This window comes from Echeneis naucrates, chromosome 17, assembly GCF_900963305.1.
Source record: "Echeneis naucrates chromosome 17, fEcheNa1.1, whole genome shotgun sequence".
Taxonomy (NCBI): Eukaryota; Metazoa; Chordata; class Actinopteri; order Carangiformes; family Echeneidae; genus Echeneis; species Echeneis naucrates.
Window position 1 is genome coordinate 14,229,378 of NC_042527.1, and position 13,263 is coordinate 14,242,640.

A 13,263-nucleotide genomic window follows, 5' to 3' on the forward strand; every position below is an offset into this window, starting at 1 on the left:
TAAAAAAGTGATTCTACACTTCATAACTCAATGACTTTAATAGATAAAAGTAGTTTAAAAGAATGTGTCTGAAGCTCAATTTTCCAAGCTATAAACAGACACTTATAATGATAAGAAATGAAGAAGTCCAAACTCTTTAGTTACAGCATTAAGCCAACAGTCAGCACTCCCCCCTCCTTAAAGGAATCAGGGTTTGGATTTGGATGATTGTCAGCCAACAGCCTGGTGCCCAGGTCACTAAGGGTCAGCTCTTCCTGATGTGTTAATCAGGATTAAATCCTTCAGGATGGGCCTGGTTAGCGAAACAGAAACCCTTTAAACCCCCCTCCCCTTAAACTCCAACACACACACACACACACACACACACACTCTGGCTGTAAAAGCACAAACATTGCCCTGTCTTAATCCCCTAATTAAGCGGGCCCCTCCTCACTATTTAACCCCAGTGAGACTCCCGGCCCTTACACCCAGCAGCATTTGGTCACCTCCAGCGGAGGAACTCCATTGTTTACCAGTGGATTTACTCAGCAGATAAGGAAAACCATGCGAAGGCCTGAAAAGATAAAGTAGAATAGAAAAAGACCTGAGTGGGCTTTGAAGAGGGGAGATCACACTCCCTAATCCCAGGATTGAGAGGTCTTCCAGAGTTCAGCATGTTATGTGTATGAATGCAGGGAGGAGGTCTGGCAAATTGGATTGTCCCCCTCTCTGAATGGTCTCTGAGCCAGAGGGACTGGGCCTTTTTGGCAGGTTCAGATGTTCAGGGTAGAAAAACGAATGTAGCGTTACCCAAACAAACTATAATAAAGAAGTGAATTTTAAGAAGATGTAAATACAAATTAGTGTTGCTTATTTTCCACATTTCCATCCCCATGCTGTTTCATAATTTCCATTAACATTGATGTTTGTTTGCTTTATGTTTTATAACAAATTGCTCGATGTAACCACCATTGCCAATCTGTAATATCAATAATAATGCTGTTTTATGGTATTTAACATCAGAAATGGCTCATATCATGCAGCACGCTGCTCTGAGGAGAACACATGCTCACCGTGATGCCTTGTGTCTTACAGGGAATCCTTCTGAAGCGAAGTGGCAAATCCCTCAACAAGGAGTGGAAAAAGAAATATGTCACACTGTGTGATAATGGCGTCCTCACTTACCACCCCAGTTTACATGTGAGTTTCAAATCCCTCCTACCTCTCTCCCCCCATCCCGAACCATTTCTTTTCCAATCGGCTTTATGTGTTTGTTACACTACTGTTTGTGCTCAAGGGTGCTGCTGAAGGTTTTAATGTAGAGCTTTATCAGCCGCTGAGCACAATTCTCCTGATGCAATCCCATTTAACATCACGGCTGTGTTGAGATGGATCACAAGCATATAGCATCATGGTTTCTTCAGAGAATTATCACGGTGTATAACGGCTGTATTAGCTAACCATATGACTCAAAGCTTAGTATTAAGAAACAGGGTGTCCTAGTGGTCATCTCTGAGCCCCCGTGGTGCCCATCCACAGCGCTGGCTAATGGAGACATGGCTGTGCTGCTGCGTGCCCGCTGTGCCCAGGCTCCATGCTGGCTTGTATTTATAATGGTTCCTACCGCATGGCAGCAGAGCCTGACCAGCCTCCCACATCCATCTTTGTCGGATTCCAGCTGAGCCACTAATACCTCTTAAACACTCGGCTGGCTGGCAGCAGACGGCTCAGGAGCCCCGTGTCACGCTCAGAAATGCCCGTCTTTCTCTAAAATCCCTCTGATTCCTCTCGTCACTTGCCGGTGTTTGGTACATTTGGATGATCTGGTCAGGCCGGATGAAAGACATTAGCAACATCTTGTGTCTAATGAGTCAGCTTGAACTTTGACCGCAATCCCAACAGTTAGACGTGAACCTTGCGTGTGGCCTTGTTGCACTGACAGTGTGTTAGTGGTTTAATTTACAAGCAGTTATTAGTCGAGCAGCACTGTGCTACAGTGATGTATATAATTGACTGAACAGGCTATCTCTTGATCATTACAGCTATTACAGGTCATCGGGGCAATCTATGAATCTATGAATCTGTTGACTTACGAAGGGAGGTGAAATAAGGGAGACAGTTACATTAGCACGGTAACAGCTCAAGCTCATTTTGAGCAATGGAGCAGAGCCGAGCAAGAACGAGAAAAGGGGAAGAGAGAGATTGAGGAAAGGAGAGAGGGAAGAAGAAAAGCGGGAGGGAGACAGACTGAGAGTGGAAGAGGGGAACCTTTAATTTCGCAGTCAGCCAAGCCATCCACACAATCACCTTCTGTTAATTCTGTCTGCTACATCAATTAAATTGTTTGTAGAAACTAATTGAATGTGGCTTAATCACACATCTTAATAGCTTTGCACGCTTCGATCTGGCTGTTAATTCCAGCAATAAAATGAAATGAGAGCGCTCACTGGGTAATTAGTGAGGAGGCTTGGGAAAGAAATGAGTGCTTTATGACACGGTAATAAAACAGAGGAGCCGGTGGGGGGACGGCAAAGGCCGAGCTCGCCTCTATCTGGGTCTTTTTCTGCTGAGCCCAATGATTTTCACCTTGGCTTCCCACATTTGGGAGGTAGTCGCTTTAAACCAAATCAAATGACCAAATTGAAAGGGAATGAGAGAGATTTGCATTCATTAAGTTGAGCATCTTGCAGTTAGGAGAGACAGCGTGGGCACAGGTGATGTATAATGGCTTTACTATCATCTTTCCACTATAGTGGAGGGTCTAAGATGGATTGTGACTAATGGGAATGGAAATTGAACAGTCTTTTAATTAGTTTTCCTTCCATAATTCCTTGATTCTTGTTGGCCCACTTTGTGTAATCAGTTGACTGGATTAAGTGAAATATTTGTGAAATATTTGGCCTGCAACTTTTGCAATGTGCAGATCGCTTACTGTTGCCATGCTCTGTGTGTGTGTGTGTGTGTGTGTGTGTGTGTGGTTTTTTTTTTTTTTTACTTTATTCAGGACTATATGCAGAATGTGCATGGGAAAGAGATTGACTTGCTGAGGACCACAGTCAAGGTACCCGGGAAGCGACCACCCAGAGCAGTGGCCACTGTTGCCCCGACTGCTAGTCCCAAAACTAATGGGCTCACCAAGGACCGCAGCACTCTGCAGCTGGGCATAGGAAACACAGGTATGAGTCTCTGCCTCACATGAAGGCGTCCCTTTGTGTTATTTTCATAAACTATGAGCATTTAAAGACTCCAATGTGACAATGAACATTTCTGAGCTTTATATCAATATACATTTTTGGGGTCTTAACTGTTGATCACTAAATGAAGAAACACTGGACTTTATTAAGAAATGGTGACAATAAATGTTCAGTGCTTCCTAATGAAATATTGAATGGAGGAGATAGAAGCAGTTTTGTTAGTTGGAGTCATAGTTCAGATATTTATCTAAGTGTCCTAAAGTAATTTTTTTCTTTTCAAAATCACTTGTGGTCCGATTCAGCTTAAAGTTAAGACTAGTAGTTGGGAGAGGACGCACATGGAAGGTAAAGAGAAACCTCATATATTTCACAAACTACCCAGTAGAGAGAATCAGTTTTCAATTAGTCTTTTATTACTGTACTAATTTTCTGTGCCCTCAATTTATGATTTATGATGAAAACGTGTCCCAACAGGTTAATTAGCTACTTTCCATATGTTTCATCCATGCAAATGAGCTGGCTGGATGTAAAAAGTGCTAAATGGTGACTTAATGAGCATCTATGAAAAATCTATTAATTCTCTAAATTATAAAACAGAGAATCAAAAACTGTGTTTAAAAAACATGCCCATGTTAAAGAAAATCTCACTTTTTCCTGGACTTTTCCACCATTAAGAGTCTGACCTAGTTATTTTTCATCCACTACGGTAGAGGGGTTGCATCAAATAACAGTTTGGACCTGAGCGTCGTGTCGGGTTTTTCTACCTCACAAGTTTAAAAATAGTGTTCCTCTCCCAGCGGGCTGCGCCACCGGGGGCTGCAAAAAGTCTGGCAGGCATAAGGAGTGGAAGTCAGTGATTGGATTTAGGATTAAGAGTAATTAATACTAATTAGCAAAGTGATCCCCAGAGGGAGGCGGGGTCCTTCATCAGCTGTGAAATGGGCACAGTGTTTCCATCACCCAGGCTAACGCTAACCCGGCCGAGAATGGGTACAGAGCTAAAGATGGGTCAACTGGGACTGTTAGACCTGTCCAGGCCAGTCACTGGTAAACTTGGCCAAGGTGCTGCCACCACTGAACAGGTTAATCAGTCAAAAGCAAAAAGATGTAGGAGTTTACACAGCAGAGGACACTGGATGGAGGTGGTTTCATCCGGTGACTGTAACCTTGAGTTCGGGGTTGAGGGGAGTCATTCAAAGGGCCACAAATAACAGGCCAGAGAAGGTTTTGGAGAAACAGACCCTCTGATTTGTTTCTCTCTCTAACGCAACAATCTTATCTTCTGCTCTTGTTAATATCTTTGGAAAAGACTCCTAAATGGCAAATTCCCTAGATTTCTAGTTGCCATCCATATGTGCATCACGGAACAATGTGAGGGAGATTTGCCTTAATCTCCACTTAGGAGAAGAAAGGTTACAAATCACATCAGGTCTCTCTCCGGGTGGAGGACCCTCTTCTGATTATGCGATCGGGATTTTGATTTCATTAGACATGCAATTGATGAAGGGAACAAAGGGGTAATTTTTCATTCACAGCGCCCAAATCACAAGCCTTGTCTTTGCCTTTGGTAATTCATTCATTCCTTAGATCTAAAGACCTTTATAATCACCGAAAGAAGAGGGATAGTGACAGAGAGGAGGAGGGGCACACTTCTTCAGGGAGATGAGAAGATGAAGAGAAGAGGTTCAGGAGACTGAGAGTAAATGAGAGAACGCATGTGCCCATGAGTTTGCCAAGCAGCCAGGTTTAATTCCTTTGCTGGGTGCGGAGCGGAACCGTTTTAAATATGATCCTCCGTGTTAACACGCATCCTGCCGTGTCACCAGCGACAGATACATTGTATCAAAGTATTAATGGGCCCAGTCACTTTTAATCAATCCTGTGAGTGTGTGCGGAGAGTGGAGGGTGTGAATGTGAAGAAGGTGGAGATATCAGGAAAGTGCTTGCCTCAGTTCGTCTTCAGATATATTTTTGAAGACTGTATAACCAGAAGACACATATGAACATACTAACCAGTGGGCCCTTGCCAACATGCCTGGGTTCCCAAACTTTCCCAAAAGCTCTTGGATAAGCTCATCTACTCTACATATCAGTGATCAACACACCACGTCGTGTTTTAATTGCCTTCATTTGAACATTTTACGACTCTTATATGAAAGGGTCAAGTCTTAGCTTTGCTCTATTATGGCCTGGATTGTATCTCATTTGCATGTCCGTTTGGACAAATGTCTCTGCAAACATTAAATAATGCAATGTAAATATGAACATAAATGTCCTTTTGTAGACTTTCCATACATATTGGGGGTAGTAAGATTTTTTGCAATCCAGCAGTTGAAGGTGTTCTTCTTTTTCTTCTTGGTTTGGTAACTTGGCACAATGTTAAAGGGTTGCAGATGACCTGAAGCAGGTCCTTAATTGGCTATTGTGATGATAGATGAACTAAAGATTAGACCCAAAGCAATTTGTAATCCCAATATACATGTTGTAAGTATGAATATACGTAGAGAAAGATGTGCAAGTGTTCTCTGTAGAAATGGGATCAAACGTGTTTATAGTTATTTCAAGCCATATAGTAGAATGAATTACAGTATGTTAGGGTGACTTGTGTGGAGACAGGCAGCAGCGGCAGCACTGGGGGTGGATGGGAGGCGGTGGGGGTGGGGCGTCTGGGCGTTGGTCGGGATGATGGTGGTGGATTACATACAGCCGCAGATGATGTGCTGCCCAGCCCACATTAGCATGAATGCTTCATTATCCCACTACTTGTACATAATGGCAACAACTCCACGGAGGGGTCAGGCCTCGTCACGGCTCATCAGCTTACTGACGGCCCGGTCTAAAGAGAAATGAGAAGCAAGGCAGCGCTGCTCCCCGCTAATCCATCGCCTCTACTTAACACCAGAGCCCTGGATAGCCTGCAGTACACACTCTATGGCTTTTGTTATCTCTTTATACATGATGATACAGGCAACCAGAAATACCCATTATGGTGCTTTGTAAACAACTTTTCATTAATTTTAACACCAAATGTGGTTTATGAAATAAATACTTTTCAGAAGTATGCAGTGCTGGAAGAAGCATTTAGATCTATTACTGAAGTAAAAGTGTTAATTCTCCAATGTTGAAATAGTGGAATAAAGGACCACAATTCAGTAGAAGATTAGGAATATTATTAGAAAAATTATCATAGAAAAAACATTCATGGAATACCACTGCTCAGTAAATAGTGAATGGCTAGACTGCTTTCTAATTTTCTCTGCAGGAATATTGATAATATATTGATCAACAGAAGCGGGAAAAAACAGGGCCTCAAATTCAGCTCTCTGAGTATATCAGAAAAAAAAAATGTCAAAGTGACAGTAATAAAACATTACATACTATCATGTTAGCCAATGCTAGTTTATGGACATATGGATGTCTTTATTTTGACTCAGACATAATTGAAGGCAGAGCCTTCTTGCCTGAATCATTTTTGTTGCTGCTGTTTTTTGTTTTCTCTTTTTAGGTATGCTACATCAAAACTAAATAGAACTTGTATATAATTCATGCTCTCGACTTTTATATGTGTTTGAGCCTCACGTCACTTTAACGGTCACTGAAGTTGCCGACGTCCAGCGATAAATCTTATCCTTTGGCTGCCAAAGTGCAGTTGATCACTGTCAGTCCATGATGGGCCAATGCTAACGCTGGAAAACGTGCTGGCATCAGGCCTGGCTGGAGCTGCGTGTACAGTGTGCTTTTAATGCCACAGGCTGATTATTTCTCCACTGTAATTACATTATCCTCCCCTTTATGCAGGAGTGGTCTCTGGGGACTAATACTGCCATGTATAATTCATTATTCATTAGCATCCAATTTGACAATTAGACGTGATTGTTGAATTTTAAATATCAATCGAAGTTGCCTTGTAGTTACCTGAGGTCTTTTTTTGTTGTTGTTGTTTTTTCCTCCTTTAAGGCATCAAAGAGTCAAACTTTGGAAATAAATAACGTAGATCCTTTAATAGTAGAAAATGTGTTTTGTTATTAAAAAAAACAAAACTGATTTAGCTTTAAGGAGCAATGAAGGTACTTAGATTTGTGTAAAATCAGTTCCTGGCTAGAAACAAAGTGGCAGCAGTTTAGAAAACGCATTGTTAAATACTCCTAATTCTATAATGATACGGGCAATCAGAATCCTTTTTTTTTTATAGAAGCCATGAGCTTATTTTAATGCATCATTCATCCATCAGTTTTTTTTTTATAAACAAAGTTTCACATTTTTCTTTTCAGTATCCCTAACTCAGCTCCATGTCCCCCGTATCCCCCCTCCTCCCCTTCCTCCTCCTCCTCCGCTCTGATTTCAGCATGCTAATTTAGTCAGTGCTCCTCAGCATGACTCCCTCGCTCTCTCACCCATTCTTGCTGCGATTCTGCTCCTTCCCCTCTGGGACCTGAAGATTAATATTCCTGGGCCCAACAAGATAATTACTGATACTAATTAGACATGATTATGTGAATTTGATACACTTATTACTCTAGATAATGAGTAGGACATATTATCCTAACAAGCACCCGTGCCGCTTAGTTTACTTTACACACGACCCACACACTATATTTTCTGTTATTGTCACCTCAAACAGAAACTGATATTCTCTTGTAATTATTGAATAAAAGGGCTTGATGTGTGATACATGTTAGATGAGAAAAGTATTGTTGAGGGAAAATCAGAGATAGCTTTTTATTTTCTCGAACAAAACCAGTAGAAAATTGTAACCTTTCAGCATCGGAGTGATTTTGGTTTACCTCATTTGAATCTGATTATTCAGTCATTGTGTCAACTTTAAGGGAATAAATGCTTCGAAAATTCACTTGTGCTGTGGCTTATCTTATTAAAAATCAACCTGATTCTTTTTTTTTTTTTTTTTTTTTGTAAAGGTCATGCAGAATACGTTTTCATTAGAGGAACATTACCTTAAATTCAGTTTGGTGTATTAAAAAAAAAAAAAACAACTAAATCTCACAGTTTGGATCAAATTATTCTATTTCATGTCAGTTTGATGCATTTTAAAGCTTTGAGCCATTTATCTGATCCCCCTTACATGACTGGAAGTGTATGGATGAGTTTTTTAGAGTAGTTAGGGTGTGTTGTAGTGACTGCTCGCGAACAGGAGGGAAGGACCTCACATGGTGCAGCCTTGCCCATGAATTAGTAAAGAGAGCCAGGCGTCTGTGGCATGCCTGATTGGAAGTTAGGGGGAGAACGCCTGCTGACGCCAGTGGAGATCGATGTGGCAGTCAGAGGGATGAGGCGAGATAATTAGCGTTCAGAGTGTATCTTGTTAATTAAGGGCTAATTAGAGGCAGAGGCGGAGGGAGAGGGGTTCTGTGTGATGGGAGGAGGTTGTTTGACGGAGAGATGTGCACAAATAAGGTGGCGGCAGCAGCAGTGAAGTGCTGCAAAAACTACTGAAAAACTGTGAACTCAATTACATCATTATCACTTCTTTTAAAGACTTTTTTGTTGGAAGGAAACAATCTTACGAGGCAGAATGAAGGATTCAAAGAGCTGAAGAGAAAATGAGAAATCTGGATTAATCTTTCCTGTGTCTGTGTCTGTCCTTTTTATTTTATTTTTATTTATTTATTTATTTATTTTTGTCCCAGGTGCTCCTCACTCCAACAGCAGTACATCCCTCCAGGCAGGTGGGTCAGCATTTGGCGGCAGTAAAGACGGCATGCACCAACGCTCCTTCTCCGTGTCCAGCGCCGACCAGTGGAATGAAGCCATCAACACCAGTACAAGCAGCGCAGCCCGTAAGACCTCCACTTTCTAAAGTCTCACCCTCCACTAATCCCCTTCCAGAGCCCTCGTCGTGGATAGTGCGATTAAAACATTCACATGTTCACAAACTTCAGTGAATTAAAAGAAGCTTAAGGGGTCTGATCCAGAGGTGTGGTTTAGATGGCGGTGCCATTTCCCCGGTTTCTCAGACGGATGAAATGAGCCTCATTTTCGTGATTAGGTGATCAGGGCTGTGATCGCTGTGACCTTTTTGGCTACTGCTCTGTGATAGAAGCAGTATGTTCGGAGGAGAGGAGCGGTGAAGGTTAACTTTCTGCCATCCATGCATCTCCACTCGCTGCCTCTGTGTCACATTGCACCTTGTCACTGTACTTGAGTAAAGTAAGATAATATATTCACCATGCATGTCTGCCCCTGCACCCCACACACCCCCTTTCCTGTCTTTACCTTCCATCTTACTCACTGTCCCCCCCCCCACCCGACACACACACACTCCCCTCCTCCTCTGTTTTGCTCTCGTTTCTTCCGAAGAGGAAAATGAATGCTTTTCGGGGGTACCATTCATCACCAGTTATTTCCCTCTCTTTGTGGTTGGCAGTAAAAAAGCACTTAAATGCACATCAACAGAATAACAGTCATTTCCATGCATGTTTGCACTCTGGTAGTTCTCATTAGCACGGCGGCGGCTCCCCCCCTCCCCATGGGCTCCCAGGGGCCCCGGCAGTTTAAAGAGCGCACTTTATGAGCGCTGCTGGAGTCCAACTGCATGGCCCTCGTGGTTCCGCAGACAAGCCTGTCTCTCATTTGGAGCTGCCAAACGATCAATTCTGCCTGGACGCAGGCACTTCCATCACCCCCTACCCCTGTCTCCCATCAGCAGCATGCCCAAAGCAGAATTACTTAGATTCGTGGGGTCCTCAAATAAATGAGCACGAGTGTGTGTTGGATATGTGTGTGTGTGTGTGCTCTTGAATATTTTTGTTTTGCTGTTTGTATGTGAGTTTTTTCCACGGAGAGTGTTTGCATCTGTATTATAACACACATGTGGGAGAAAAATCATACTGGATGTTTGCAAACGTGTGCTTGACAAGCGGTCTGTGGAGGACAAATAGGAATTCCTAAACGCTGTGGAAATAAGGTGACTAGAATTTCCCATTTTCGTGTTTGGTAAACGGAAAAGCCCTTAATATTAACATAGCTCATTAACCAACATCCAGTCTTCAACTAAATCAAATCCACAATTTGCTCCATTATTCTATTTTCTTCAATTATTTTCATGCTCCTCTTAAGGTAACCACAAATGAGCTTGAATGAGGCAAATGAGCTGAAAATAATAGTAGAAACATTGAGTGAAATGATAGATATGTTGTTCATCCTTGGGAAGGAGTGTCTCTGTAATCAGTGCATAGTCAGTGCTAACAGTTAAAGGCTGGCAGTGTGCATTTGGACATTTTTGCAGCTCAACTTTCTCAGAACATCTTGCTTTTATGTCTCGTAACAACCAAAGAATCTGGATTAAAACAGGAGGATATGTCTGTGGTGTGACTGGACTATCAGAAAACATAAACTTGATTGAAACTCGACCCGCTTATCTTTCATCCTAATGTGCCTTCAATAATCAATAGAGGGTGTTCCACAGTGACGGGTGCTCATGTTTTGCCAGTTGAATTGACTTGAACCAAGCCCAATCACTCCATTATCCTTGGTTGAAGGTTGCAGGTTAACACAAAATGTGATTCTGAGATGCAAAAACAGCAGATTGATGATTCACTGGAGGATGAATACATCTTAGCCAGGTAACCATTTCCATATTATTTAAAGAATGTCCTCATTTGTAAACCTATTGAGCAAAGGCAGAAGTGGAGGTAGTAACGTCTCTTGAATATTGAGCGCAGATTTTTGATTAAATCCCGGCTCAATTTTTCTATTGCTTGCATTCATAAAGACATGCATTCTTAATGCAGAGGATGCTTGTTTAGTCCCTGGTCTCCTTCATACACCTCAATCTTTGAACCTGAATTAAAAGTAAGAGCTTCAAACAGTTGTCTGAGCAACCAAAGACCACGGACGACAACAACCGAAGACACGGTCAAACTGTGAACTCAAATCAGTGTTCGGCCTAGATTAATGCATGAATTCAATATTATCCGATTGTTTAATAATTGAGATGCTTTTTTTTTTAATTGCTAAAAAAATATAATGAGCAAAATTAAGATAAAATCTGATTTATTTTACCCATAGATTTACTTTTTACTTTCTTTTTTTTTTTTTTTTATATTATTTTGAAAAAAAGACCAATTGCTAAAATAGAAGAGCTGACTAAAGATCAGGAGGAAATTAATCAGCATCAGTTCTGACTCTTAACAAGTCATTGTAGTGATCTTTTGTTCTGTGCATCCAGTTCCTAATGGCATGATTTCTTTATTTCTTTCTTCATTTATGAAAGAAAAGCGGTTATCTTGTAGGTTTTACAGTGTTGATCCCGCTTAGTTTTTCACGACCTACATACATTTTGTGAAAAAAAAAAAGGTCAGTTTAGAGAATAATCAGGAGATTAATTTGTGATTAGAATAATAATAATAATGAGGAAAGCATTATTATTATTATTATTCTAATCACAAATGATAAATCTGAGACAATCTTCATTATTCCGTAAGGCCAACGCTTCCTTTTTTTAAACTTAGCTCTGTAGCTCTGTCCCTCACTGTGCAAACTTATAGACAAGGACATTTTTCTACCCTAAGTTTACATATCAGAGCACAGGTAGTTAATGTACAGATAGCCTTTTCCTGCCTGTGGCACTATGTTTTATACCTTGGCCTCCCGATGCGAGGGTGATAGCATGTGGGGCGTTTGATTTCTACGCCAGGCCGTAATGAAGTTTGACATTTAGTTTGGAGAGAGCAGCAGAGCGCGATCAGGCCTTGATTAGTACGCTCTAATTGAGGATAATAAGGGGGAGGCGGTGATTGTTTCTAATTTTTGCCATTAATTGCAGCTGCTGGTTTTGATTGAGGACAGGCAGGGCTGCCATGTCAAGGGGCCTGGCAGAATCATAGTGCTCCTCACCCGAAGCCTCTTGAATAACAATGAAATGACTACCCCTCTTCCTCTTCATTACCCCCTCTGCCTCGCTCCCCTTTTTCATTCTCATTCATTCTCTATGTGGCATTGGCAAAGACAGGAAGCTGTTAGCAGCCCCCTCTTTGTCTCACCCACAACCTTCATCCTGAAGCACGTTTAAACTGTCGTCTCCGTGGTGGGAGTGCAGTACACTGTAATCACAGGTTAGACTGATACCTATTCTGCTGCCCAGGTGATCTCAGTGGAGTAGGAAAGAGACTCCTGATCCCCAGTGTGCTTCATTACCCAGCTTGGTCCTGATGGCCCTCAAACACACTAACAGCCAGCTAATAATGCCGCAATGAATTCTTGACTTGTAGAGCTCTAACTTCATAATCCTCATTTAAGAAATATAACAAATCAATCAGAATATCTTAGATGTGAGAAACACTTAAAAACAGGAAACTTTGCATTAAATAAAACCATTAGGCCTCAGGTGCTTTCATATTGTTTCTTACTGGTATACGCTAGTTCTGTCCTTTTTTTTTTTTTTTTTTTAATTATTCCTTTCTCTTCAGGTAACAAACTTCTAAAAGGCCAGTTGGTGCAAAGACAGGGAGGTATAGCACCCAGTATATGTTTCAGGCACAGAGTGAGCGGGGCCAGGGTCATTTTCCACAACATTAGGGGCAGAAATTGATAATTAGAAGTGTTTATGACACGGTTGGGGCTCCAAAGGGGCAGCCCTACCCTTTAACCTCAAGCGACATTAAACAAATGCTGGCTGTCACGTTGGAGGCAGGTTGGAGCTCAAGTCTTCCACCCGGCATACGGAGCTGTGCTGACGGGACAGACGCTGCGATATGGAGAGGGAGGAGGAAGCAGAGGGTGGGAGGAAGGGGTGTGGGGGGGGGGCACATTGAGGACCCCTGTGCCCCCAGCTGTCTGAGCCAGCTAATGACTCGTCTCAGGGGGGCTGTTGTAAGAGAGCAGGGAAATTGAAACAGACGCTTCGACTAGGAGCTGCTACATGTGTGGCTGTGTGCTTGCCATTGAAACCACCAGAGAGCTTAATGCGTGTGCTCCAAGCGCCAGTGTGGTGTTTATTAATCTGATGTCATTTAATCAATATTATTATTTTTCAAATAACACATTGATATTTTCACTGAAATATTAACAAAACTTTTAGGGGCAGTCTCTTAGCCTTCAACAATTTCAAAATAGTTTTGATGAATTTAAGTTA

General features: G+C 41.9%; 1 protein-coding gene across 5 annotated transcripts in view; it reads left to right on the plus strand.

Annotated features, from left to right (window-relative positions):
* Window positions 1-13,263, plus strand: part of agap3 (ArfGAP with GTPase domain, ankyrin repeat and PH domain 3) — a 103,765-nt gene that overhangs the window by 67,917 nt on the left and 22,585 nt on the right. For 3 of the 5 annotated variants that reach the window (XM_029525764.1, XM_029525766.1, XM_029525763.1), the window contains exons 10-12: window positions 1,075-1,179; window positions 2,984-3,155; window positions 8,819-8,968. In XM_029525764.1, coding sequence (XP_029381624.1) covers window positions 1,075-1,179; window positions 2,984-3,155; window positions 8,819-8,968 — 427 coding nt within the window. Of the gene's footprint in view, window positions 1-1,074; window positions 1,180-2,983; window positions 3,156-4,901; window positions 4,918-8,818; window positions 8,969-13,263 lie in introns of all 5 variants that reach the window. The other 2 variants (XM_029525765.1, XM_029525767.1) reach the window with 2 other exon arrangements.